The following is a 26,182-nucleotide window of genomic DNA, read 5'->3' as shown; positions in this document are numbered from 1 at the left end:
AAAGGGTATAGCATGCAGTCACATATGAAGGATATCACCAAAAACCTGGTCAATGTGCAGATGCTGCAAGGCTCACCGTGTTCTCCTGCCTTTGCCGTAACTGTAAAGTCAAGTCACTCAACATTTGACTGAGAGTTGCCCGCACAGCAGTATTAATACTACGTTGGTGACAGCTAGATACGTATGTCTCAATGCACACCTGGTAAGAAAAGAAGATAGCAAGACGCATATACTGTGTCGATAGAGGTATATTCATTACCAACATTTAGAGAGAACAACACAAGAGGAAATCAAGTTCCCTTGGGTACAGAAAGTCAGCCTGATTTAGGTTCAACTCTTTTAAATTTCCAACAATGCTACTGGCCCCAAGAAACTGCCATCTCTTTTTTTTGAAAAGGCAGTAGAATTTATTACTAGGTTAGCAGTCTGACTTTGCTATGTTTTTAAATAGTGATTGTTTTTTTCTTCTTTTTTTTTTTTGGTGAGGCAATTGGGGTTAACTGACTTGCCCAGGGTCACACAGCTAGTAAGTGTCAAGTGTCTGAGGCTGGATTTGAACTCAGGTCCTCCTGAATCCAGGGCCAGTACTCTATCCACTGCACCACCTAGCTGCCCTGTGGTGATTGATTTTCAAAATTAACTCCATGTGGTACAGAGTCACAAGAAAAACCACTGGTGAGGAGTCACAATATAATTAATAATAATAATAACAGCTTGGATTTATATGATGTTTTAAGGTTTGTAAAGTGCTTTACAAATATTATCTCAATTTATCCTCTCAACAACCTGAGAAGTAGGTGCTATTATTACCCCTACTTTATACATGAGCAAATTGGCAGGCATGGATTATTAAGAATGATTATTATCCTAATAGCTAGCATTTATGTAGTGCCTACTATGTGCCAGGTACTGTGCTAAGTGCTTTATAAATATTATCTCACTTGATCCTCACAACAACACTGTATACTTAGGTGATCTTTATCTTACAGTTGAAAAGACTGAAGCAAACAGTGATTAAGTGACTTGCCCAGGATCACACAATTAATAAGTGGCTGAGGCTAGATTTGAACTCAATTCTTCCTGATTCTAGGTCCACCCTGCCATCCACTGTGCTACCTGGCTGCCTTAACTGAGGAACTCTGCATATTACCAAGTAATTTCTTTCAGAATAAAACTCACCACATTAGAAGCCAGTCTGAAAACAACTCCCCTGCCCTATGTTCTGGGTCAAATAGAAACTTAAAAAAAACAAAAAAACAAAAAAAAACCAGCCCCAGATTTGACAGAAATGCTTCAGGTTTAAGAATTGTAAGTGTGATGACATGCTTTATGTATTTTCAGATTTTGTTCCTTCTGTGAGAAAACACACCTGCCTCCACTTTTTCATTAATGCATAAGGAAGTCATTGGGCTCTAGCAGACATGTCAAACTCCCATAGAAATAGAGTCCTCCAAACCATACTTAAGAATCCCTGGGGGCTTCATATTGATTTTGAAAACTACATATTAATATTATCTATGTTTCACTATATTTTTCTTTCCTTTGTTAAATACTTCTCAGTATTAAATTAAACATCAAATTAAAATATTTCCCAATTATTTTCATCTAGATTGGGCCACACTAGGACTTTCATGAACTACATATGACCTGCATGTGCAAATGTGTTTGATACTACTGATCTATAGAATAACTATGTGTATAACATATTTACATATATGTATACATATGTCCATCCATGTGTCTATCATTGTGTGTATGTACATGTATGTATCATGTGTATATGTATGTGTATACATATATATTATCTATATAAACACCCTTTCCTCCCCATGACCTTGTATTATTTCAGCTGTACATCTCAATCTTACTCTCTTAGCACATATCTAAAACTATGGCAAGAAAGGCATGGGACCAGTGATCCCTATTCCAAGGACATACCCTTCAGTAGTGTTAAACAAGATAACATGTTTCCATTTTTAAAAGCAGCAGGTTTCAATTCCAAGATCATTAACTGGACTGAGAGGGAGAATAAATACTTGACTACTTGGCTGGCCACAAAACAACAGCACTTCCTTAGTGATTGAATAAAAAAATGCCTACTTGATTTCAAGTTTTCTCCTTCTATATATTTCAATTAGTACAAATGAGCTCTTTAAAAACTAAAACACATTCTTGAGTTGAGCAATCCTGAGTTGACTCATAATGGTAGTAAAGACAATCAATAGTGGAAGGACTAAGGGGCAACTTTTAAACAGAACTACTTTGTTACAAGTTAATTTAAAAATTGCCTTCTTACATTGGCATCTGTATCTACTTCATAGTGAAGTGGTGAAATTATACATGCTTTTAAAAATGTAGTGAAATTGCATTTTGATAGTAAAAAGGTTTTGCTTTGGCATAGGATGTAATGGCTTAGAAACTATTTAAGCATGTCCAATATTCCAATTGAGCACAAGCAGATTTTTATAACATTAGGAACACTATGATAATACCATCTGTGTTTCATTATGCAACATTTTCTATAAGATCCTGGGAACACGTTCCAAGTTGGTGTTTGCTTCATCAATGGCAAACTCTGAATGCAAATATTTTTCTCTGATTTTTGTTGGGGGTGGGGTGAGGTTGATAAATTTTCATTGATGCAGGGTCTTACCAGTGGGGAAACTCCTTTCATAATGAACATCAGAAACTTGTCTGCAACCAATATGGGGCATTAGGACACAGACAGTATAAGTGACTTGCCCATGGTAACATTGCCGGTATATTTCAGAGGAAGAATTTGAACTGCGGTCTTCCTTCTATCCCAGACTTTCTCCTTTTAATATACACAAGTAATTTTGTAATTTTAAAAGCCTCATAACCATGGCAACTACCTCATGTGAGGCAGGATGATGTGGTAGAGAGGTCTACTTCAGAGTCAGGAAAAACAAAGCTTCATATACAGTCTCTGACACATACAGGAATCATCAACCTGGCAAATAATTCTACCTCTCAGTCTCATTCCCCCTCCTTGACTACCACCCCAGAAAACTCTCTAAGAAAAGAAGTTTCGGGGCAGCTAGATGGCGCAGTGGTTAAAGCACCGGCCCTGGACTCAGGAGTACCTGAGTGCAAATCCGGCCTCAGACACTTGACATTTACTAGCTGTGAGATCGTGGGCAAGTCACTTAACCCCTGTTGCCTAAAAAAAAGAAAAAAAAAAAAAGAAGAAGTTTCAGGATATTGGCAAATCTGCATTGGTGGAGTGACTTTCCTCACCTGGAGATCCCTATATCAATGAAGCCACCACTCTGGGTTTAAATGTATGGTAATGCATTTAATTTTATTTACAAATGAGATTTCTTATTTTTTTTAATGTATAGAACAAATCAAATATGGATACCTCAACTGAAACTGATAAACATGACTCTAACTCCACACCCCTTAATTGTATCAATAGCCTATAGACACATGAAAGTACACCTAAATACAATCTGGGGGTCATATGAGATTGACAATCCTAAATAAAATGAACAAGAACAAGCAGCTAAATTCCAAGTCAGCATTATTGAGTTTTGATTTCTTTATTATATTTAGTTTGCAATGCCAAATAAAATGGCATTCAATATATTCTATTTTTACTGTTGGTATTTAAGAATTTATTTTATCCCTGAAGTTTTTAAAATGTCATTTTATATATATATATATATATTTGTAGGGGGAAAATTCTAATTTCAAAGTAAGAATTAGGGGGCAGCTAGGTGGTGCAGTGGATAAAGCACTGGCCCTGGATTCAGGAGGACCTGAGTTCAAATCCAGCCTCAGACTCTTGACACTTACTAGCTGTGTGACCCTGGGCAAGTCACTTAACCCCCATTGCCCTGCAAAACCAAACAAAACCAAAAAAACCAACAAAGAAAGAGTTAGATGAATAAATGCTTACATATGGCAAAAGGATAGCTAGCTAGATAGACAGACAGACAGACATATTTGTTGTTCAGGCATTTCAGTCTCTTCGTGAAGCCATTAGGATTGGGTTTGTTTATTTTGGTTTGTTTGGTTGGTTTTGGCAAAGACCCTAGAGTAGTTTGCCATTTCCTTCTCCAGTTCATTTTAAAGATGAGGAAATGGAGGCAAACAGGATTAAGTGACTTGCCCAAGGTCACACAGCTAGTAAGTGCCTGGGCCCATATCTGAACTCAAGAAGATGAGTCTTCCTGACTCCAGGCTGGCATTCTATTCTTTACACCACCTAATTGCTTGTATATGCATATATAATACATTAAATGACAGTCCTAACTTACAGAGTCAGAAGTAATCCCATTTTATTCTATTAATAATATATATGTTTCTTTAAGGCAGAATCTATTTCATTTTTGTCATTTACTCCTGGCATTTTGGTTGGTACTTGGCACACGACAGGCACTTAATAAATGTAGTGGAATTGAATTGAAATCTTCTAAGAGTGTTAAATAAACCCGAGCTTCCTTGGACCTTTCTGAAGCAAAGATTCTAAATCCGGTTATAATTTATTAGTGTAGTTAAAGTGGAAAGTTTTCACTTCCAAAATCTGTCAAACTTGCTTAATGAATTCAGCCACCTGGATTTCCCAGACTGTTCCAATTTCAAATGAAGAAAATGTATTTTTTTAAACAAGGCTTTGCCAAAAGAATTAATTTTTAGATATATCCCAATTTAAGGATTAGAATATATGGTCATCAAAGTTAACATTAAGATTAATGAGTTTCTAAGATCAATGAATTTCTGTAGGTTTGGGCTTTCTTCAACTCCAAGAGCTGCTAAAAACAAGCAGATAAAGTCAGCGACATTACCAGTACTTTGCAGGCTGAGTTTGTGGCAAAGAACACATTGATTTCCTCTTTCAGCTGTTCCAAAACTGTGATTCCCCCAACCCAATCCTTCCTCCTTCATAGTGCAGAACTGACACTTTAAGTCATCAATCTTGCCCATGAAGCATAGGCCAAGCTCAATACCTTGGGCAAAGGCACCTGCACAGGAGCACAAGGATGATGGCACAGGGCAGTGAGGAGCTGAGTAATGGATAATTTGACCATTTCATGCATTCGTGGACATCCAACTTTATGACATGCTAAACACAACTAAGAGCAAAAACACAAAGGGTTAGTCAAGCAAACTATACATCCTCCTCCCACCCCCAAAGCAAAAAAGAAAGAAAGAAAATGAACACGAGAACAAGGGCCAATGAACAAATCAGAAGCAAGAAAACATTTGCTTTCCCCAATAGGTGGGCTGATGAATAACAACAGTACTATATAAAGCAAGGTGGGAAGTGGGGGGGGGTGGGATAGCAATAGATTCCCAACAGAGCACCAATGCCTAAATAACTTGCCTTCCATAACTGGAAACAGTGGGTTTCCTGCTGTTTTACTTTTAATTCCTAACATATACACACAGATTTAAAGAAAAAAATTCCATTTGAATTTTGCTCCTGGAGCTAGATAAAACGTGTATCAGAAACTATAGCTATTTCCCTATTTAGAAAGTGTAGTGAACAGCATTGCTTAGATGAAGCAAAATATACTGTAAAGGTGCTGGTGCCTAACAAAAAAACTGAGGCTGTTTTCATTAGGAAACTTCTTACGGTTGTTGTTCAGTTGTTTCTGACTCTATGTGATGCCATGGGGTTTTCTTGGCAAATATACTGGAGAGGTTTGCCATTTCCTTCTCCAGTGTGTTCCCATTTTACAGATGAAGAACTAAGGTAAATAGTAGTTAAATGACTTACCCAGGTCACACAGCTAGTAAGTGTCTGAGGCCAGATTTGAACTCAGATTGTCCTGACTCCAGGTCTAGTGCTCTGTCTACTACACCATCTACTTGGAAATACTTCATTGATGAGGAAACCAAAAATTCAAAAATGAAAAGATGAAAATAAAGAAATCACCTCTCTAGAAAAATCTGTAAGAGATTTCCTCTAATAAAGGGATTAAACTAGATCTAAGGTTCCTTCTAGATCTAAGTCCTAGGAGCCATACAAGCAATTAGGGATTAAGGAAGAGAATTACTGTATTAAAAGAGTGCTTTGTAAACTGTTAAGCCCTATCCATATAAATGCAGGTGGTTTGATGATGTTGATGATGATGATGATGACAACGATGACGACGACGATGACGACGACGACGATGACAATGACGACAACAACAAGTCTTAGGCAATCAGAATAAAACCCAAATCATGATCTCAATCCTACTAAGGCAATTCATTCACCAGGGTTGTTTCTCCTTCTGTCCCCCCAAATGGTGCTGCCAATATCTTTTTCTCTTCTTCTTCCCATCAATTTGTTGACAATTCTTACAAATGGAGGAAAAATCTTGATTTGTCAAGCATCTAAAGATCTTATTGCCAATAAAATAACCAATTCCAGTCTCTTTGGTGGTATCATATTAAGTTTGAAAAAACCGCTGAGCTGGTAGTCATGGATATTGGAAATGGTTACAGTATGAGTTTTTAGAGCAAGGAAGATCTGAATTTGAATCCTGCCTTAGGCATTTACTAGCTGTGAGATCTTGGACAAGTCACTTAACCTTTTGGTGCCTCAGTTTGCTCATCTGTAAAATGAGAAAGTTGGATTCAATGATCTCTGAGGTCCTGTCCAGCTTTGAATTTCTATGCTTTTAAGTACAGACTTCTCTAACCCTTAGGTATGTTCTGTGTAAAAGTCAGACCTTAGTCATTCTTGGTTCCTCAGAGCAGGAAGAACCTATTTATCTAGTAAATACTACACAAAACTGGTTTGATGACACAACAAAGAAATATTGTGAATGGAATCATGGTCCTAGCCAAATGATCTGTTCTCCTTTTAGTCTCCTTAAAATCAAAGCTGTCCATGGGGCTTCTAAGACTCAACAGCAAATTTTGGGTGAACCAAGACCAAGGACCAAGTTGAGACTTTTCCTCTTCATGCTTTTTCTGCTTCATCAGTGCCAATAAGTTGAGGAGGCAACACATAATCAGCAAATCAGTTGAGACACACATTGAGCATGTACTGTATGCTAACCATGGTTATGTGATGAAGCACAGGACTCAGTCCCTGCCCTATGACCCATCAGAAAGAGAAAAAGGAAGTGTATCTTGATCCCAATGTCTGCTTGCCTTCTCAATCCAAATAAGCTCCTCCACCATCATGTGAGTAATATAGTGAAACATGATGGGGAAGTGAGTTCATAGCTCCCAAGGAAAGAAGAAAATGGAATGAAGACAATAGTAAAAAGGCGTTAGAGCAGAGCAACTAGGTGGTGCAGTGGATAGAACACTGGCCCTGGAATCAGGAAGACCTGAGTTCAAATTTGATATTAGATACTTTGTAGCTGTGTGACCCTAAGCAAGTCAGTTAACTTTGATTGCCTCCCCCCCAAAAAATAATACAGAGAAGTCAGAGGATCAGGGTACAAATCTTACATTTTCCCCCTTACTGCCTATGGGTAAGTCACTTAACTTCTCTGTGCCTCAGTTCCCTAATTTGTAAAGTGAGAAGGTTGAATTGGCCTCTAAGGTCCCCTTCAGTTCTAGAATCTATGAGCCTATGATTCTAAGAAGCACCACGTTTGAAGGTCCCGAGGCCTTCATCATCAAATTGTCAGATACCAACTATGACTGACATTTCGAAGCAGTCAACCAGGAGATTTTAAAATGCCCAACAAGGTCAGAAGAGATAAATTTCAGGAAAGAAGATTAAACATGAAGGGAAATCTCCTTTCTTGGTGATAAGCTTCACTAGTCACCTGGGATCCATTTGGTCTAGGGTTCAAGAACTATTTCCTTTGCTCAGTTTTGAGTTGGAAGAAAACATGACCAGATGATTTACAATGAAATGTTCCCAAAGAACCCAGTGCAGCCAGCTTAGAGAATGACAATAATAGAACAGACTTCCTGGCTGAATCATGTCTAGGGACTGAAGGCTTATCAGCTGCCTCGATGACTTACTTAAGGCACTTGTCAGAAATTACTGCCAAATCAATACAAAGAGTCAAAGAAAAAAGTCATTGACTATTGTTATATAGTCCACTGAGAAGACATTTTATCAATTAATGGAACCACTTCTGTTCATAGGGAACAACTTGGTTGAGGGACCATATATTCTAATTCCACTGGTGGTAGCATCATAATGCCCTGATATCATCAACTGAGTATCATGCATCAGTATGACCAAGAAAATAGCGTGTTTTTTCAGGGTCTTTAGCACAGCATAGGAGAAAAAAGTGCTGGACTTAAAAGTTGGAGACCTGAGTTCAAATCCCCCTTCAGGTATGTATTACCTGTGTAGCTTTGATCAAATCATTTAATTTTTCAAAGCCTAAAGTTTTCTCATCAGCAAAATGGGAATAAAAACACTTGTCCTACTTACTTTACAGAGTGGTTGTGAGGGAAACACACTATATAATTCATGATGAGAATAATGGGAAGTGTCCTGGAAGCTCTACAGTCATGCACAGGGAAGTCCCTCAAAGTGACAGCAGAAAGGTACACATCATGGATGAGTTAGAGGGGAAATTACCTCCTCATGAGGTTGCTCTGACACTTGACTCATTAAAATATTAAGAAGCAATAATGTGGCAGAAAAAAACACTAGTGATAAAATAAATAGCTAATATTTATGTAGCACCTTAAGATTTGTGATGTGCTTTTTAAAAATCTCATTAGATCCTCACAACAACCTTGTAAGGTAGGTGCTATTATTATCCCCATTAAACAAATGAAGAAAGTGAGGCTAAGGGAGGTTAAGTGACTTGCCCAGATTAGAATCTAACTATCTTTTCTGGGCATCAGTTCTTTCATCTGTGAAGTGAATGTAGTTGAATAGTTGAACTTTAAACTCTCCCAGCACCATGACTCTGATTCCATGAAACATACTTGGATAGCGGTAGGATGAATTAGTTTTATACTGAATTCCACTGTCTAGTGAATATATTTATGACAAGATTTCAGCTTAACACTTGCCATGCTTCCAGATGATACATTTGAACCACTTTGCTTCTATCTATCTTTATAGGAAAAAAAGTAAGACAGCTATACACATAAATCTGGACAAAAAGGAAAATGTTTCATATAGGGATTTTCTTTCACACTGGAAGTATAAAAATGGATTGAGAAGCAAACTCCTTCCTTTGCAAGCAATCTAAATCTAATGGTCATAGAATATATTATTGTCAATCTCAGGTCTCATGGTTGAACAAAGGGAATATTTTACAGTCATTTGGAATAAAAATCCGAATATTCCAGGTCTTTCCTGCCTAAAATTATTTAAATCAAGGCACATAATTACTAACCTTCAAATGTGTGGAACTTCTGTCCATGGTGCCACTGTTCTTATCCTGCTCCTAAGGTATGAGTTATATCTTGCTCACTATCTTTTTCCTATGGCATGACAGTAGTCCTATAAGCCGATTCAAGATATTTTTAAAAGTAAAATTGGGGCAGCTAGGTGGCACAGTGGATAAAGCACTGGCCCTGAATTCAGGAGGACCTGAGTTCAAATCTAGCCTCAGACACTTGACACTTACTAGCTGAGTGACCCTGGGCAAGTCACTTAACCCTCATTGCCCTGCAAAAATAAATAAATAAATAAGCAAACAAATAAATATGATTTAAAAAAAAAAGTAAAACTAATGCTTACTGAGTTCCTGATTCAGGCCTTACTCTGATGACTGACAGACTGATATTATAATGGCATATGGTAGGATTATTTGCTACCCACTCTCCTGCAGAAGCTTAGTAATCTAGGACCATTCTTTAGGAGATCAACCAGGTCTCATGTTTCCCAAAAGGTAATATTTTTCTTCTGCTCCCTGTGTGTGTCCTACAACACTCAAAAATACAACTCTGTACATTTTGCATTTATTTTGTGATGCTTTAATAGCCCAACTGGAGGAGAAATAATGCTGGCCCTGGAGGTAGGAGAATTGGGTTAAAATCCCTCCTGTAGCACTGGCAAATAGTGTATTAATGGGTATTCCTAAATCACGCTGGCCTTCAATTTCTGAATTTGTAAAAGAGCAGTATAACAAGATTCTTTTGAAGATGGTTTGTTGTAAACCTTAAAGCAATATAGAAATGTGCAATAATCATTATTATTTCTTTCTCTGTTTCTCAGTCTTCCTATTGACTCATAATTTGGAAGTCATTTAAAAAAGATGGTGTTTAGCCACATGCCTCTTTTACGTCAACAAATCAAGCACTTACTGTGTGCTGAATGCTGAGGTAGATAGGTGACATAGTGGATAGAGTGCAGAAATTGTAGTCAGAAAGGTTTGAGTTCGAACCTAGCCTCAGACACTTACTATCTGTGTAACCCTAAATAAGTCACCAAATCTCAGTTTCTTCATCTGCTTAATGGGGACAACAATAGCACCTATCTTACAAGGTTGTCGAGGATCAAATAATATAACATATGTAAATTGCTTTGAAAAATCTCAATCCTATGTCTATTATTATTGTTTTCGTTTTTGTTGTTATTGTTATTATTTTGCTGTCACAGTAAGGATTTAAAGTTTTAGGAGTAGGCTGATGTCATAGGAAATCAACAACATGAGGACCAGTCTTAGAGTCAGGAGAGGACTAGCATTCAAGCCCTGGCTCTGACACTAGACACTTATGTTACTATCTATGTGACCCTGTGAAAGTCACTTAACCTCTCAGTGTTTAAAGTAACTCATTAAGTTACAGAGGAATTGCAAACCTGCACTTATGGAGTTCCCACACCAGGACCCTCCTATTTGGAGGAAATCTTAGGTCCAGACTTAAGCAAATTAGTTGAAGAAAAAAACCTAGGATTTCATAATTAAGTTGCTAACCATGCAGTCAAATGCACTTTCCATTTCCTGATGACGTTGTTTCTGGTTGTGTCCTATTCTTGTATGACTATTTAGCAGAAAAAATGAGAGGCATAGGATCCTCAGATAAATAATGATTGTAATGCTGTTGGTTACAGTGGGGTTTACACTAATTTATTAAAAAGTATTTTAAAAAAATTCTTGGTAACCCTTTGATAAGTTACAATAAAAAGAATCTGAGACTTTAATCAATGTAAGAGGTCTGCTACTTTAAACCCATAAAGAGCACCTAAGATATTATCATGGAGGTTCCTATGGACTTAAGGGGTGGAGTCAGATTGCAGTGTTTTGGCATTGAAAACAAAGGAACCTGGTTTCAAAGGTTCAATGAGCAGGAGAATCATTTAGGGACCCCAAAATCATGGCTTTAGGAATTTCATTGAAATAGGATCACTTTTTGTTGTTGTTTTTGTTTTATTGAGACTTCTTGTTTGAAGAAAAGCCCATGTTTCTTAGGGAAATTAATGTGTGATGCAGTGATGAACCATCAATCAAGAAACTTAGTTTCTAGTCCCAGTTCTTCCAGAAACTAGCTATTTATTTGACTGTAGTTAGGTTGCTTGATTTATATTTGACTCCCGACTTCAGTTGGAAGGGAGGAGCAGGAAGAGGATTCAAACTGGAAGAGGAAAAGGAGAAGGAGAAGGAAAGAGAAAGAGGAAAAGGTAGAAGAGGAGAGGGGGAAAAGAGGAAGAGGAAGGGAAGGGAAAAGGAGGAAGAGGAAAAGGAGAAAGAGGAGGGAAAGAAGGGGCAGCTAGGTGGCGCAGTGGATAGAGCACTGGTCCTGGAGTCAGGAGGACCTGATTTCAAATCTGACCTCAGACACTTGACACATAACTAGCTGTGTGACCCTGGGCAAGTCACTTAACCCCCATTGCCTCACCCCCCCCCCAAAAAAAAAAACAAAAAAAGAAGAAGAGGGAAAAAGAAGTGGGAAACAGAAAGAGTAGTAGAAAAGACAAAAGGAAAAAAGAGGTGAATGAGAAAGAATAAAGAAAAAGTAAAAAGAGGTCAGAATTGTGAAGGAGACTTGGAGGGTTTGGAAATTTAAATAAGGCCATGGACTAAATTTGGGAAGGGGGAATTTGGGAGAGGTTGAGAAAAAATAGGGTCTGAGCTAAAGGTGAATGAGTCAAGTTTCACAGAGTAAAAAGAGCAGAAGAAAGAGCCTGAGGCACTTTTGCTCCCTAGCAAGCATCAATTTGCATATTTATAAAAATGAGAGATTTAGACTAAATGATATCTGAGGTCTCTTCAAGCTCTAGACCTTAAGAGAACCTGAGAAAAAAGAAAGAGAAGGAATTAAGGAAAAGGTAAAGGAAGTTAAGAGATCAGTCACATCAGGGAAAGGAATTTGGGTGGGGTTGTTAAAATGCTAATAATGTAGGAAGGTATTAAGGAAGTGAACAGAACTCTGTAGGTAAAGGCTCTTGGTCCACTCCAAGAAATTTGACAAAATAATTCTCTGTACAAACTACTAGCAAGAATTATCAAAGGTAAAACTGATACTTGGTGGGATAAGACCCATCAAAAGGAAGAGAATAGGAAAGGGGGTGGGGGGTAGAGTAACATTGTATATTAAGAAAATAAACTCATTTTAGGGAACCCAGGAAATAGATGTGGAAAGCATGGAAGAAGACATAAAGGCAAATATGAAAAGGGGCAGAAAAAGAAGCAATATTATCATTTAACTATGCTAACAGGCAAGCTAAACAGAAAGAATAAATAAAGAGTTTGGAAAATAAATTACACATCTGTCACAGAGGTATGATTATAGCAGTAATGGAAGAATTCAATTAACTGAACATCTGTTGGAACTTCACCAGAAACTGAGCTTGCCTTAAGGATTTATCCTTCAAAAGGTGGAATAAGCAAAGATGTGAAATTCTCTCAACCTGATTTTCAATAACAATCAAGAACTGGTTGGTTTTTTGTTTTGTTTTGTTTTGTTTTGCTTTGGGGGAGGGGGGGTTTGGTAGGGTAATGAGGGTTAAGTGACTTGCCAGGGTTATACAGCTAGTAAGTATTAAGTGTCTCAGGCTGGATTTGAACTCAGGTCCTCCTGAATCCAGGGCCAGTGCTTTATCCACTGCACCACCTAGCTGCCCCTAAGAAGTGGTTGTTAAGGTAGAAATGATGGCACTAGGGGCAGCTGTGTGTCCCTGAGCAAGTCACTTAACCCTCATTGCCCTGCAAAAAAAGAAAGAAAAGAGAAAGAAAAAGAAAGAAATGATGGCAGTCTTTGAGGGAAATCATCACTCCATCTTATCATGTGTGATAGAAATGGGCAGAAAAAATGGGCATCTTCTGATTTGGGAAAAGCAGTTTTCAAAGATATGATAGAAAGAATGAATAAGATCCCATGGACTAAAGTTCTTTACTGCAAGTCAGCCCAGGAGAAAGAGGATACTCTAGAAATACCAGAATGTCAACCACCTGTTCACAGAGAAGTGAAGGACTAATATGAAAATTAAAACCACAACTTTTGGACATGGCCAATATGGGAATTTATTTTGTTCAATTAAGTACATTTTGTACAAGGGTTTTGTTTTTTTGTTTTGTTTTGTTTTGCTTTTGGTTCTGATCTAGCAGACATTATTACTGAGCTGCTGTCAATAATCTAAAAGAACACAGAGTGAGATAATACTGTAGGACTAGAGAAGGATAAATGTTCTGATTTTCCACAAAAAAGGAAAAGTCTTCAAACTACAGATCAGTGATCTTAACTTTGGTTTCCTGGATTATTGCCAGGCAACATATTCTTAAATTGATAGAGATTGAACATGTACAAAATGAAGTGATTTCAAAGAGCCAGAAATCAAGAACAGGTCATGCCAGTCTAACTTTATTTCCTTTACTGACAGGTTATTAAATTAGTAGATACTGGGAGTACTGTGTGTAGATAAAATTTAACTACATTTTAACAATGTATTTGATAAGCCTCCCATGTTATTCTTGTGGAAAAGACTGCAAGTATGTACAAAAAAAGTTAAAAAAAAAAGATGTAAAAGATGTACAAAAGTACAGTTGGGTTGATTTGGAATTAACTGAGTGGGCTCATTTGGGTTTGGTGTCAAGATGGCATGTGTCCCCCAGGAAAGGGTTCCAGGTATTTGGTCCTGTACTATTAACCAATGACCAGGTTAAGGGCCTAAATTATTAATTTTGCTAGAGAAATAAAACTAGGAGGGATTGTAACTCTTTGGATGAAACAATCAGGAGCCAAAAAAATTTGACATGCTAGAGCACTGTGTAGAATGTTTAAAAAAAAAAAGAAAAGATAGGGGTAGCTAGGTAGCACAGTGGATAGAGCACCAGCCCTGGAGTCAGGAGGACCTGAGTTCAAATCCAGCCTCAGACACTTGACACTTACTAGCTGTGTGATTCTGGGCAAGTCACTTAACCCCAACTGCCTCAACAAAAGAAAAAAAAGAAAAAGAAAAGAGAAGGGGCAGCTAGGTGGCACAGTGGATAGAGCACCGGCCCTGGAGTCAGGAGTACCTGAGTTCAAATCCGGCCTCAGACACTAAACACTTACTAGTTGTGTGACCTTAGGCAAGTCACTTGACCCCAATTGCCTCACTAAAAAAAAAGAGAGAGAGAGAGAGAGAGAGAGAGAGAGAGAGAGAGAGAGAGAGAGAGAGAGAGAGAGAAAATGTAATCAGGATAAAGTCTTACACTCAGATTCAGAAAATCAGCTTCACAAGCACAAGATGGAGAAGGCCTGGCCAGAAAGCAATTTGTAAAAGACTTGGAAATTTTAGTGGACTACAAAGTCAATATGAATAATCAATGATATAAAAACCAACTAGATTTTATTGAGAGGCACAGTGTCCAAAACTAAGATGTTGCTAGTCTAGCTCTATTCTACTTTGATCAGACCACATCTGAAGGATGTGTTAAAGACTACCCAAGGCGATAATGGGGTTTTCCCCTCACTAGAGATCTTTTGCAAAGTTGAGGAAATTATTTGTAGAAAATGTTATAGAGGGCATTCTTGTTTAGGTATCTAGATGGTATTCAAGGTCCCTTCCAACTCTAATATTCTGGGATCTCTTTGAAACTCAATTTAACTGCAAAATGAGAGGGTCAGACTAGATGATTTCTAATGTAATCTCAGCTTTAATATTCTCTGTAACGTATGTTATAAATTGATAAAGAATATAAAAAATGGTATGTGCTGAGACTAGAAGGTATAAGGTTATATAAAATACTTCATCAAGTACATTTTGTGGCCAGAAAAATAAGTGGGTTAATAATGAAGCAAAAGTAAGAAACAGTGTTAAGTGTTGGGTTGAGCTATTAAATGACCCAAGTCTTCAGCACACTGGACAGATCTTCAATGGGGGATTTATGGAAAAGTATGGACAAGAATCACATTGGTACAGAAAATGTGGATGGGTAGTCTTTCTCTGTAGATGGAGAGCTCACACCAGTGAGATAACAGAAGGGAGGGATTAACCTAATAGAAATGAGAAATTCTCAGAGAAACATAAATTCAGCTACTGTTTAAGATTATATCACACTCGGATTTCCAATGCTATTTCTATGGGTAACCTTCTTGATCGACTATAAGCACTGCAGAGCAAGCTACTATTAATCTGTATTGTCTATCATAATTCTTGATCCATATGCTTATGCTCATAATGTAAAAGAGATATTAATATCATTTTCATATAAATACATGTAACTAGTTTATAATCTTACATTGAATTATATCAAAAGAGTAGAAAGTAGTTTTATTTTCTTCTATTAAAATGCTAAGGACTTCCTTATTGGTGAACCCATTTTATTAAGAGGCTTTTTGTTTGTTTTTTAAAATTCTATATCAATTATGAGGAAACTTCTCTATAACTTCATGTTGAAACTTGCTTGTTATTACCTTTACATAATTTTTAAAGCATTAAAAAAGTGGCCACCTATAAAACTAATAGCTATTTAATGTGGACAAATTGAAAAAGGATCAAGTTAAAGAAAGATATTTCAATGCAAATTAGTCACTAATCTGTAGGGTGGAAGGGAAGAGTCAGAACCGAGTGGAGTGAAGAGTAGATGGGGTTGCCAAGAAGCTTTTTTTTTTTTTTAGTAATTAGTAAGAAGGGTGGGGAAAGGTGCCATACCTACAGTGAGATCCCAGGATTTTGTAATTAGCTATGGAAGAGAACATAGAGGGAATTGGAGTAGAGGGAGGCTGGGTATATGCAAGCCATCAATGAATCAACAAGCATTATATTAAGGGTTGACCATGTGCCAGGCACTGGGCCAGTTAATGGAGAAAGGAAGACAAAAATGAAATAGTTCCTTCCCTTAAGGAGCCTCGGGCTCTTTCTTAGATTTTAAGTGCCAGAGATCAGTAGACCATAATCAAGATAAGATTTACAAAGGTAATTGGAGAACAATATTTCAGTTAATAGGCATTGGAAAAAAGCATCATGAAGGCTATTAATAACCAAACTATCAGTGGATTGTCTAGGGGCAACAGACAGGTAACTGGACTACAATAACTCCTGGAAACACCAAAGTGAAATTAAGGTTGAAATTTCTTGAGAGTAGAAAACCAAGACAAGATTTGATCAAGTAATGATTCTTAAACAAAAGTAAATCTCTCAGAAGTTTTCAATTTTGTTATGTTGTTTAGTATATAACGAATTTAATAATTTAGACTATTCTTTTAAGAACTAGCTTTATTTGAATGGAAAAGGCTAGATTGTGTGGCTTTATCTCCCTGCACCATACCTAGGTAGGGGCTTAAACATTGAGATTATACCTTATTAATATATGCCTCACCTCACCTAAGTAGCAACACTACATCTGCTGAAGAAGTACTAAAGAAAATTAAAATAATTTACATATCATCCAGCAAAATGGACAAAAATTATGAGAGAAATGATTAAATGTTAGAGAGACTCAGGGAATATCAGGTAACTGTGGGAAGCTCAATACCTGTTATATTAGGCTAGTTGATTTTCTTTCTTTCTTTTCCATAGTTTTTCTTTAAAAGAATTAATTGGCTCAGGAGACTAAGGCTGGGATATTGAAGTAGCTCCCTGGTGGACCTAAGAACAAAAGTCAGGCCTCGAGGGTACAGGGGTTGTTCTCCCTTAGGCTTGACAAGTATACTAGCATGACCAATACAGAGGCAGAAAAGCTTTGTTCAACTGATTCAATGGTGTATACTACTTTCTATGTTATGGTTAAGTAAACCCACTTTTGCTAACTACTAACTCAGGGGTTCTTATCCTCCAGTCTGTGAACTTAAAAAAAAAAAAAAGTCTGACTGGAGGGGTCAGAGCCAAGATGGTGGAGGAAAGACATTAAACACACAGAGCTCCTGACACAATTGCCCCCAAAACTGCCATAAAACAACCCCTAGAGCAGCAAAACCCATAAAAATATGGGCTGAGGGGCAGCTAGGTGGCTCAGTGGATAAAGCACCGGCCCTGGGTTTGGGAGTACCTGAGTTCAAATCTGGCCTCAGACACTTGACACTTACTAGCTGTGTGACCCTGGGCAAGTCACTTAACCCTCATTGCCCTGCAAAAAATAAAAAATAAAAAAATAAAAAAGATGGGCTGAGATTATTTTCCAGCCAAAGACAGCTTAGAGGGGGCCATGCTGGGCTGTAAGAAGAGTCCAATCCTATGATCACACTGACACAGTCCCCAGGCAGGCTGCACCAAAGAAACTTACCCCTCAGCCTCTGAATCAGCTGCAGCACCAGCATCTTATGGAACTAAGCTGACAGTCAGGTGAGAGAGCTGAACGGCTGAATGGGGGGTGGAAAATACAGGGGTGTCTGTGGGACCTAAGGAGGAATTCCATTATCCCACCCCAGCAGGGAACCAGGAAGAAATCTTGAGCAGTGGGGGGCCCAGGTAGGGGAGGGGAGGAGATCAGGCTCATTGAAGCTAAGAAACACAGCACACAAAGTTTTGCTGGTTGGTTAATTAGTAGGTTGGCTGAGGTTATTTTCAGGCCAGAGAACAGGCCAGCTGAGAGAAAAACCTGCCCTCCATCAAACCAAAACACCTGGGGCCCTCTGAAGCTTGAGACAATGTAGCTTGGAAGTAGGGCCCCACTGTAAGAGGGAGTTAAAAGTCAAGTAAAAGACAACAAGATGAGCAAGCAAAGAAAATTTAGAACTATATAAAGTTTCTTTAATGACAAGGAAGATCAAGGTGCACCCTCAGAAGAGGATAGCAACCTCAGGGCCCCTACATCCAAAACTTCCAAGAAAAATATGAATTGGTCTCAGGCCATGGAAGTGCTCAAAAGGAACTTTGAAAAGAAAGTAGGAGAGATAAAAGGAAGATTTAGAGAGGTAGAGGAAAGAATGGAAAGAGAAATGAGAGCAATGAAGGAGAATCAAGAGAAAAAAGTTAACAGCTTGAAAAACCAGATGGAAAAGGAGATTCAAAAGCTCTCAGAAGAAAATAATTGCTTAAGAATTAGGATTGAACAAATGGAAGCTAGTGACTTTATGAGAAACCAAGACACAGTAAAGCAAATCCAAATGAATAAAAAAAACCAGAGGGGGGCAGCTAGGTGGCGCAGTAGATAGAGCACAGGCCCTGGATTCAGGAGGACCTGAGTTCAAATCTTACCTCAGAAACTTGACACTTACTAGCTGTGTGACCCAAGGCAAGCCACTTAACCCTCATGGCCCTGCCAAAGAGAGAGAGAGAGAGAGAGAGAGAGAGAGAGAGAGAGAGAGAGAGAGAGAGAGAGAGAAAGAGAGAGAGAGAGAGAGAGAGAGAGAAGAAAAAAATAGAGGGCTATATGAAATATCCCCTTGGAAAAACAGCTGACCTGGAAAATAGATCCAGGAGAGATAATTTGAAAATCACTGGACTACCTGAAAACCATGACCAAAATAAGAGTTTAGACAGTATCTTCCAAGAAAATTGCCCTGATATTCTAGAAGCAGAAGGTAAAATAGAAATTGAAAGAATCCACCAATCACTTCCTGAAAGAGATCCACAAAAGAAAACCTCTAGGAATATTATAGCCAAATTCCAGATCTCCCAGGTCAAGGAGAAAATATTACAAGCAGCTAGAAAAAAAAGGAATTCAAATACTGTGGAGCTACAGTAAGGATAAAACAATATCTAGTAGCATCTACATTCAAGAATCAGAGGACATGGAATATGATATTCTGGAGGGCAAAGGAACTGGGACTACAGGCAAAAATCACCTACCAAGAAAAACAATATAATCTTTCAAGGGAAAAAACGGGACTTCAATGAAAAAGAGGACTTTCAGGCATTTGTGATGAAAAAACCTAAACTGAATAAAAAATTTGACTTTCAAATACAATACCCTAGAGAAACATAAAAAGGTAAATAGGAAAAAGAAATCACGAGGGACATTAAAAGATTAAACTGTTTACATTCCTACATGGGAAGATAATATTTCTAACTCATAAGAACTTTCTTAGTATTAGGGCAGCTGAAAAGAATACACTTAGACAGAAGACACAGGTCTGAGCTGAATATGAAGGGATGATATATGTAAAGCATTTATCTTTTTGTTATCCTTGTTTTTTGAGGGGCAGGCAGGGTGGGGTGGCTTATGTTTTGGGCTGGATTTGGGCTCAGGGCCTCTTGGGCCCAGAGCTGGTGCTTTGTCCACTGTGCCACCTAGCTAACCCATGATGACATCTTTAAAATAAAGTTAAGGAGTAAGAGGAATGCACTGGAAGAAAGGGAAAGGGAGATGTAGACTGGGAAAAAGTAGCTCACATAAAAGAAACAAGAAAAACCTTATAGAGGGGAGGGGAAGAGGGGGAAGGAATGGGGGAGTAAGTGAACCTTACTATCATCAGAATTGGCTCAAAGAGGGAATAACATATGTACTCAAGTGGGTATAGTAATATATTTTTCCTTGAGGGAAAGTGGGAGGGGAAGGAGATGGGGGTTGGGGGGGGGAGAAGGGAAGGAAGGACAGATTAGGGGAGGGAGCAGTAAAAAGCAAAACACTTTCCAGGAAGGTGAAGATGTTCAGCATAACTGCACATGTATGACATATATTGAATTGCTTGATTTCATAGGGAGGGTTGAGGAGGGAGGGAGGAAGAAAATTTAGAACACAGATATATCTCAAAGACCATATCTCATCAGAGTTAGCTCAAGGAGGGAATAACATACACACCCAATTGGGAGGAATAATCTATCTAACCCTGCAGGAAAGTAGGAGGGGAAGAGGACAAAGAGGGAAGGGTACGAGAAGGGAGGGCAGAGCAGGGGAAGGGGCAGTCAGAAGCAAAACACTTTTGAGGAGGAATAGGGTAAAAGAAGATAGAAAATAGAATAAATATCATGGGAAGGGAATAAGATGCAGGGAAATAGTTATGATGATTGACTATAATGGCAAAACATATGGTACCTACTTTTTTGGGCTATTATGAAGAAAATTCTTTGTCAAGTTTAAGGTACTATATAAAAGTTATGATGAACAGGATGCTATCAGAAAAACCTGGAAAGAGCTACATGAACTGAAGCAGAGTGAAATGTACTGTATACAAAAGAACAGCAATAGTGTAAGATGATCTACTGAGATTATTTTCAGCAATGCAATGATCTAATATAACACTGAAGGACTTATGAATTTGCAATCTATCTACAGAGAAAGAAATGATGGTATCTAAAAACATATTGAAGCATATTTTTGATAGTTCCTTAATCTGAAGTTTTGTTTTTTTCTGTTTTCTCTCACAACCTGGCTAATGTGGAGATGTTTTCCATGACGACTCATGTATAACTTATATTAAATTGCTTGAGTTCTTGAGGGTGGGGGGTGGGAAGGGATGGAGGAAGAAAAGTTGGAATACAAAGTTTTTAAAAAGTGATGTCAAAATTTATTTTTACATGTAATTTGGAAAATAAAATTCTAAACAGAAAAAAGTCTGATTTTCTTTGTAATCATATGCATTTTACACATTTGAAAACTTTAATATGAGAAAGGGTCTGTAAGATTCACTGGACTTCCAAAAAACAAACAGTTAAGTAATCTTCTATTAGATAGTCTATGTTTACCTCATTTCATCTGAAGCACTAGACCTAGCCTACAACACACACAAGTGTGGCATAACTCTAAACTAGTCTGGTCCTGTTGGAAAACAATTTGGAAACAAATTAGAGAAGTGACAGAGGGGAACGTCCCTTATGGATCAAAAGTACTATTTGTGATATCAAAACCAAAAACAAACCTGGAGATAAAGCAAATATTCATCATTTTAGGGAAATAGTTAATTAACCTGGTTTATGAGGGAATATTGTGAAACAAATGATGAGCGTGAGGAATTCAGAGACTTGGGAAGATTAATATTGTTAAGGGCTAAAATTCTAGCTAGTCTGTCTAAAATATCTAATGAGTGGTCGCCAATAAATTATAAGCTTTAGCAAGAGTTATGTTTTAAGCATTTATTAAGGAGAATAAGAATTTGTTAAAGAGAGAGAGAAAGGCCTAGATTCCTATCTATTAAAGGGAGAGCGCATTTCTAGCTCTGCTCTCCACCAGAGTCCAAAGGAAAGAGCGAGACCAAGCACCAGTCTCTTCCTTCTTCCTTCCACTAGCCTGTGTCACTTCCTGACGCCAAAGAAAAGACTCCTGGTCTTGCCCTCAAAGACCTTCGCTTCATGGGCGGAACTCTTCTACAGTAAGTCTCCAGCAGGTGGTGTCATTCCAATCTTTACAATATGAACTGATAGAATGAAAAAAGCAGAACCAGGATTTACAAGAAAAATAAAGATCACAATAATGAAAAGGAAAAAACACTTAAAAAATACATCCTAATTCAAATGCAATATAATAGCCAATCTTGACTCAAAAGGACTGATGATGAAACGTACCACTCTCCTCTCAATAAATAGAAAAGTGATGGACCACAGGTATGGCATGACACATTCAATTCATTCAATCAGACAAGGGCAGTGCCTTGATTTGTTTTGTTTAAATGTCCTTTCTTTTAAAGTACTTTTGTTACAACAACAATTTCTTATAATATATTCTATTGTGGGTAAGGAGTGGTACTAAGAAAAGCATCAACAAAAGTTTTTTCAACTAATTTTTCAGAATTAAGAAATGACACACATGAGGAAGAACTAATTATGTTTCTAGCTCTATAAAAGCTACCTTCTTGTGTAGTCATCTAGAATTCTTGCCTGAAGTTTTCCTTTTTGGCCTCATACCTGCCATATTTTAAAGAAATAGCTTACTATTTCTAATAACTTTTTGTTTGCTTTTTCATTAATAGCACAGAATGGTATTTCAATCTATAAACTTCAATGACAAAAATAAAATATTAACGGAAGTTGTTGTTCGGTCCTTTCATGTGTTGCTGATTCTTTGTGACCCCATTTGGGATTTTCTTGGCAAAGGTCACTGGCTACCATTTCCTTCTCCACATCATTTTACAGATGAGTAACTGAGGCAAATAGAGTTGTGACTTGCTCAGGGTCACACAGCTAGTAAGTGTCTGGGGCCATATTTAAACTCAGGAAGATGAGTTTTCTGGATCTCAGGTACTCTATCCATCTAGCAGCCCTACTAATGGAATAGTATTTCCTTACTTAAATTTAATTAATGTAATTTTTTTTTGGTGAGGCAACTGGGGTTAAGTGATTTGCCCATGGTCAAGAAAGTGTCAAGTGTCTGAGGCCAGATTTGAACTCAGGTCCTCCTGAATCCAGGGCCACTGTGCCATCTAGCTGCCCCAATATTATTTCTTTTTAAATTAAAATAATATTAATGTGACAAATAGCAACGCTAATTCAAGAATTTTTAATAGATAACATTCTCAGTGTAATTTTTTTCAAAGTGGTAGAAGCTCAACATTCCCTAAGTTAGCTTGTTAGTGTCTCCATCTTAAAATTTCTACATTGTCTTAATTAAAATTATAGCAATTTGGAGCTGAAAATGACTTTGGAGACCTATTTTATTCCTAAGGAAACTGAGGCCCATCCAAGTAATGGGATCCATCCAAGATCACACAATTAATGGCAGGGCCATCAAAAGAACTCAGGTTCTTGGATTCCTATACCTTTCCTTCTTTCCACTATACCAAAGTGATTTCATGGGCTGTTCATTAAGTAATGCTCTACTAGGCTAAACATCCCCACTAGTGTGAGCTCTGCACATGATTTCTATTATACAGGACCTCTCTTTTATCTCCCAACAGTGCTGTTAAATATGCCTTTGTTCTTTTTGGTCTGAAAGCATCCACCTGTCAGAATTTGCCAGTGCTTAGAAGCTATGGAAGGGTAAAAACCTCATCACAGCATAGCTTTTAAACCAAGATGCTGCCAAGTAGCAAGAGATGTATGTAATAAATCCAGGAAGTCAAATTTTCTGCCAAGACAATTCTCAGAAGTGCTCTGAAGCAGAAATTAATATTCTGCTACAACAGGCTCAAAAGGAGGATTTTGCTGGTGCTGAAAAATACAGTTTGGGATTTTTGTTTTGGGCAAGTTGGGGAGGCCCTTAAATATGAACCTGTGATTACACTGATGTGGAGGCATCCCAGGATAGAAAGTCCTACCAATGCTGAGTAAACTCACCAGCAGCATATATTCTTTTTTTTTTTTTTTTTTTTGGTGAGGCAATTGGGGTTAAGTGACTTGCCCAGGGTCACACAGCTAGTAAGTGTTAAGTGTCTGAGGCCGGATTTGAATTCACATCCTCCTAAATCCAGGGCCGGTGCTCTATCCACTGCGCCACCTAGCTGCCCCAGCAGCACATATTCTTAAGAGTTGCCAGAGACACGGAGAGATAAGTGACTTTCTCATGGTGACAAAGACAGTTTGTGTCAGAGACCCTGGAACAAGACTGACTGCCTAACCACCATGATACCCTGCCTCTTGTGATTCATTGTTTAGATTTAAAACTAGGATGAGTTTTTCAAGATCTCAGATCTTGCTCTTTAAAAAAAAAATTCTAAGTAAAACTCAAATACTTTTTTTTAGTTGATCATAGGAAAATGGGGCACAAATGGGTCTGAAGGGACCTAGTACTGTTATTATCATCATTAAAGCCCTGGGTTTAGCAAGCTGAAACATGCAAAGCTCTCAGACACACAACATCACTAAAGGATGGGGATCTACAGACAACATTTCTAAAAAAAAAAAAAATCAATTCCCATTAGTGGTAATTGCTAAAGGCAATAATAATCAGAGGAGGCCCTGCTCTGCATCTAGGATTCCATTCCATGCCAATCTGGCATGATGCTTTTTTTTCCAGTTCGTGTTAAAGCAGCTCATAAAGCTGGCAACGTGGAGGTATGGAGTGCTCTGGGGGCACTGAGGAAAGGAAGGGGCACTCACCTCTGCAATCTTCAGCACTGCACTTCCATTCATGTCAAAGGTGGATGAATAAGTTATGCAAAGTAAAACCTTGAATAAAAGAAGGGAAGAAATCACAAAACCATTGTTATTTCATATACCGTTTTCAAGATTCCTTTCCCCAGCTCTATGCTTTCCTTTGCTCCTTCCCTCTTGTCCCAGTCCACTCCTTCCTCGGATCCTCTAATCTAAGCTCAAGGAATATTAGAGGCAAAAAGAGACTTTGGAGACCACTTAGTCCAACCTCTTCATTTTACAGATGAGAAAACAGGGCATTTGAAAGCCACATCAGAACTGTTCCACTCCCTAGCACCACCAATCCTCCAGGCAGAATGAAGGGCACTCTGGGTGGCAGTTGTAGAGACAGATTTAGGCTCAATGTAAGGAAACTTTTTTTTACACTTAGAAACTCTTTCTAATCATTAGCACTATCCTAAGTAGAATGGGCCACCTCTCAATATGGTGAATTCCCCCTCTATCTTCAGACAAAGACAGGGGGCCCATTTATTTTCCAGGAATATTATAGAGAAGATTCTGATTCAGAGACTCTTATGGCCAACATGGCTTCTATGATGACTTTTAGCTTGGAAATTTTATTTTCAACTCCACCCACAACCAAAGAAGAAAGGGGGTGGGGCATTTAGAGGGAAAGGATATTTTCCCATGAGTATAGATTTTTCCCATTAGCAAATTTTCCCAGAATTTCAAATGGTTCTACTTCCCCAGAAGATAGTGTTTCCCCACAGAAACATAGTAGATTAATAACAAACTATGAAGGGTGAAGACAGGCTTTACTGGGAATCAGTAGACCAATGTTCTACTGAGATATATAGTCATGGAACATTAAGCAAGTGACTTAAACTCTATGAGACTTAGTTTCTTTATTTGCAAAATGAGAGCTGGACTAGATGACCGATAGGGTCTCTTCTAGTCCAAACATATTAAGATTAATTTTAAGAATTGATTTAAAGAACACTAAAAACCTTTTAAGACCATTAGAAACACTATCCATTGTGAAGCATCATGGAACAAATCGATATTGCCACTGACATTTTAGGAATGAACTCTAACAGACAACAGGCAGATTACCTCCTCCTCCCTCCATTCTATTTCTGTTTCCTTCAGAGATTTTTAAGGGAGTGTTTTAGATACTCATTTCCAAGTAGGCAAAGAACTAGGTGAGTAATTCAAGAGATGAGTTGTTAGAATAGAACTTACAAACATTTCATGCCTTCATTCTCAAGGTAGAGAATACTGAATATGAGGGTATGCTAGTCTTTCTCAGCCTACAAATACCATCTTTTCCAGACTCCATAGTACTTTATTCTGTAATTGTTTCATGAACTTAACATATAGTACTATATTTCTGAAGCTAAGAGGCATACCAGTTAGAATTATATACTTAGAATCCTTCCAGTGCGGGGTTAATCATCCACTGGAATCAGGAAGACCTGAGTTCAAATCCTATCTTAGACACTTCCTAGCTATTTGATCCTAGGTAAGTCACAACCTCTCTGTTCCTCCATTTTTTTCTGCTATAAAAATGGGGATATTAATAGTATCCATCTCACATTTAAGGATTACATGAGATAACATATAAAAACCTTGAAAACCTTAAAGCTCTACATAAATGACAGCCATTATAATGTTTTGTTTTTCATGTGTGTGTGTTTCTGTTTTGTTTTGGTTTGGTTTTTTTGTGGGGCAATGAGGGTTAAGTGATTTGCCCAGGGTCACATAGCTAGTAAGTGTCAAGTGTCTGAGGCCGCATTTGAACTCAGGTCCTCCTGAATGCTGGGCCAGTGCTTTATCCACCACCAGCCATTATTGTGTTGTGGTTATCTGTGCTAATGCCAGAAAAGGAATGGGTGAGTTAGACACACACACACACACACACACACACACACACACACACACACACACACACCCCAGACAATCTTAGTGCTATGCTAGTGCTGATGGGATGTTAAAAGAATTAGGGAAAGTCCTTCCATG

At 38.0% G+C, this 26,182-nt stretch overlaps 1 protein-coding gene across 4 annotated transcripts in view; it reads right to left on the bottom strand.

Annotated features, from left to right (window-relative positions):
- The window catches only part of ARFGEF3 (ARFGEF family member 3), a 234,028-nt gene that overhangs the window by 118,752 nt on the left and 89,094 nt on the right, over positions 1 to 26,182 (bottom strand). For all 4 annotated transcript variants that reach the window (XM_043964806.1, XM_043964804.1, XM_043964805.1 and 1 more), the window contains exons 5-6: positions 24,170 to 24,238; positions 77 to 199 (exon numbers count right to left, since the gene is read on the bottom strand). In XM_043964806.1, the coding sequence (XP_043820741.1) occupies positions 77 to 199; positions 24,170 to 24,238 (192 nt within the window). The remainder of the gene's footprint in view (positions 1 to 76; positions 200 to 24,169; positions 24,239 to 26,182) is intronic.

Source organism: Dromiciops gliroides, chromosome 4, assembly GCF_019393635.1.
Source record: "Dromiciops gliroides isolate mDroGli1 chromosome 4, mDroGli1.pri, whole genome shotgun sequence".
In the NCBI taxonomy this organism is placed as follows: domain Eukaryota; kingdom Metazoa; phylum Chordata; class Mammalia; order Microbiotheria; family Microbiotheriidae; genus Dromiciops; species Dromiciops gliroides.
Note: the sequence above shows the minus strand (reverse complement) of the source record. Positions and strands in the feature narration are given on the sequence as shown.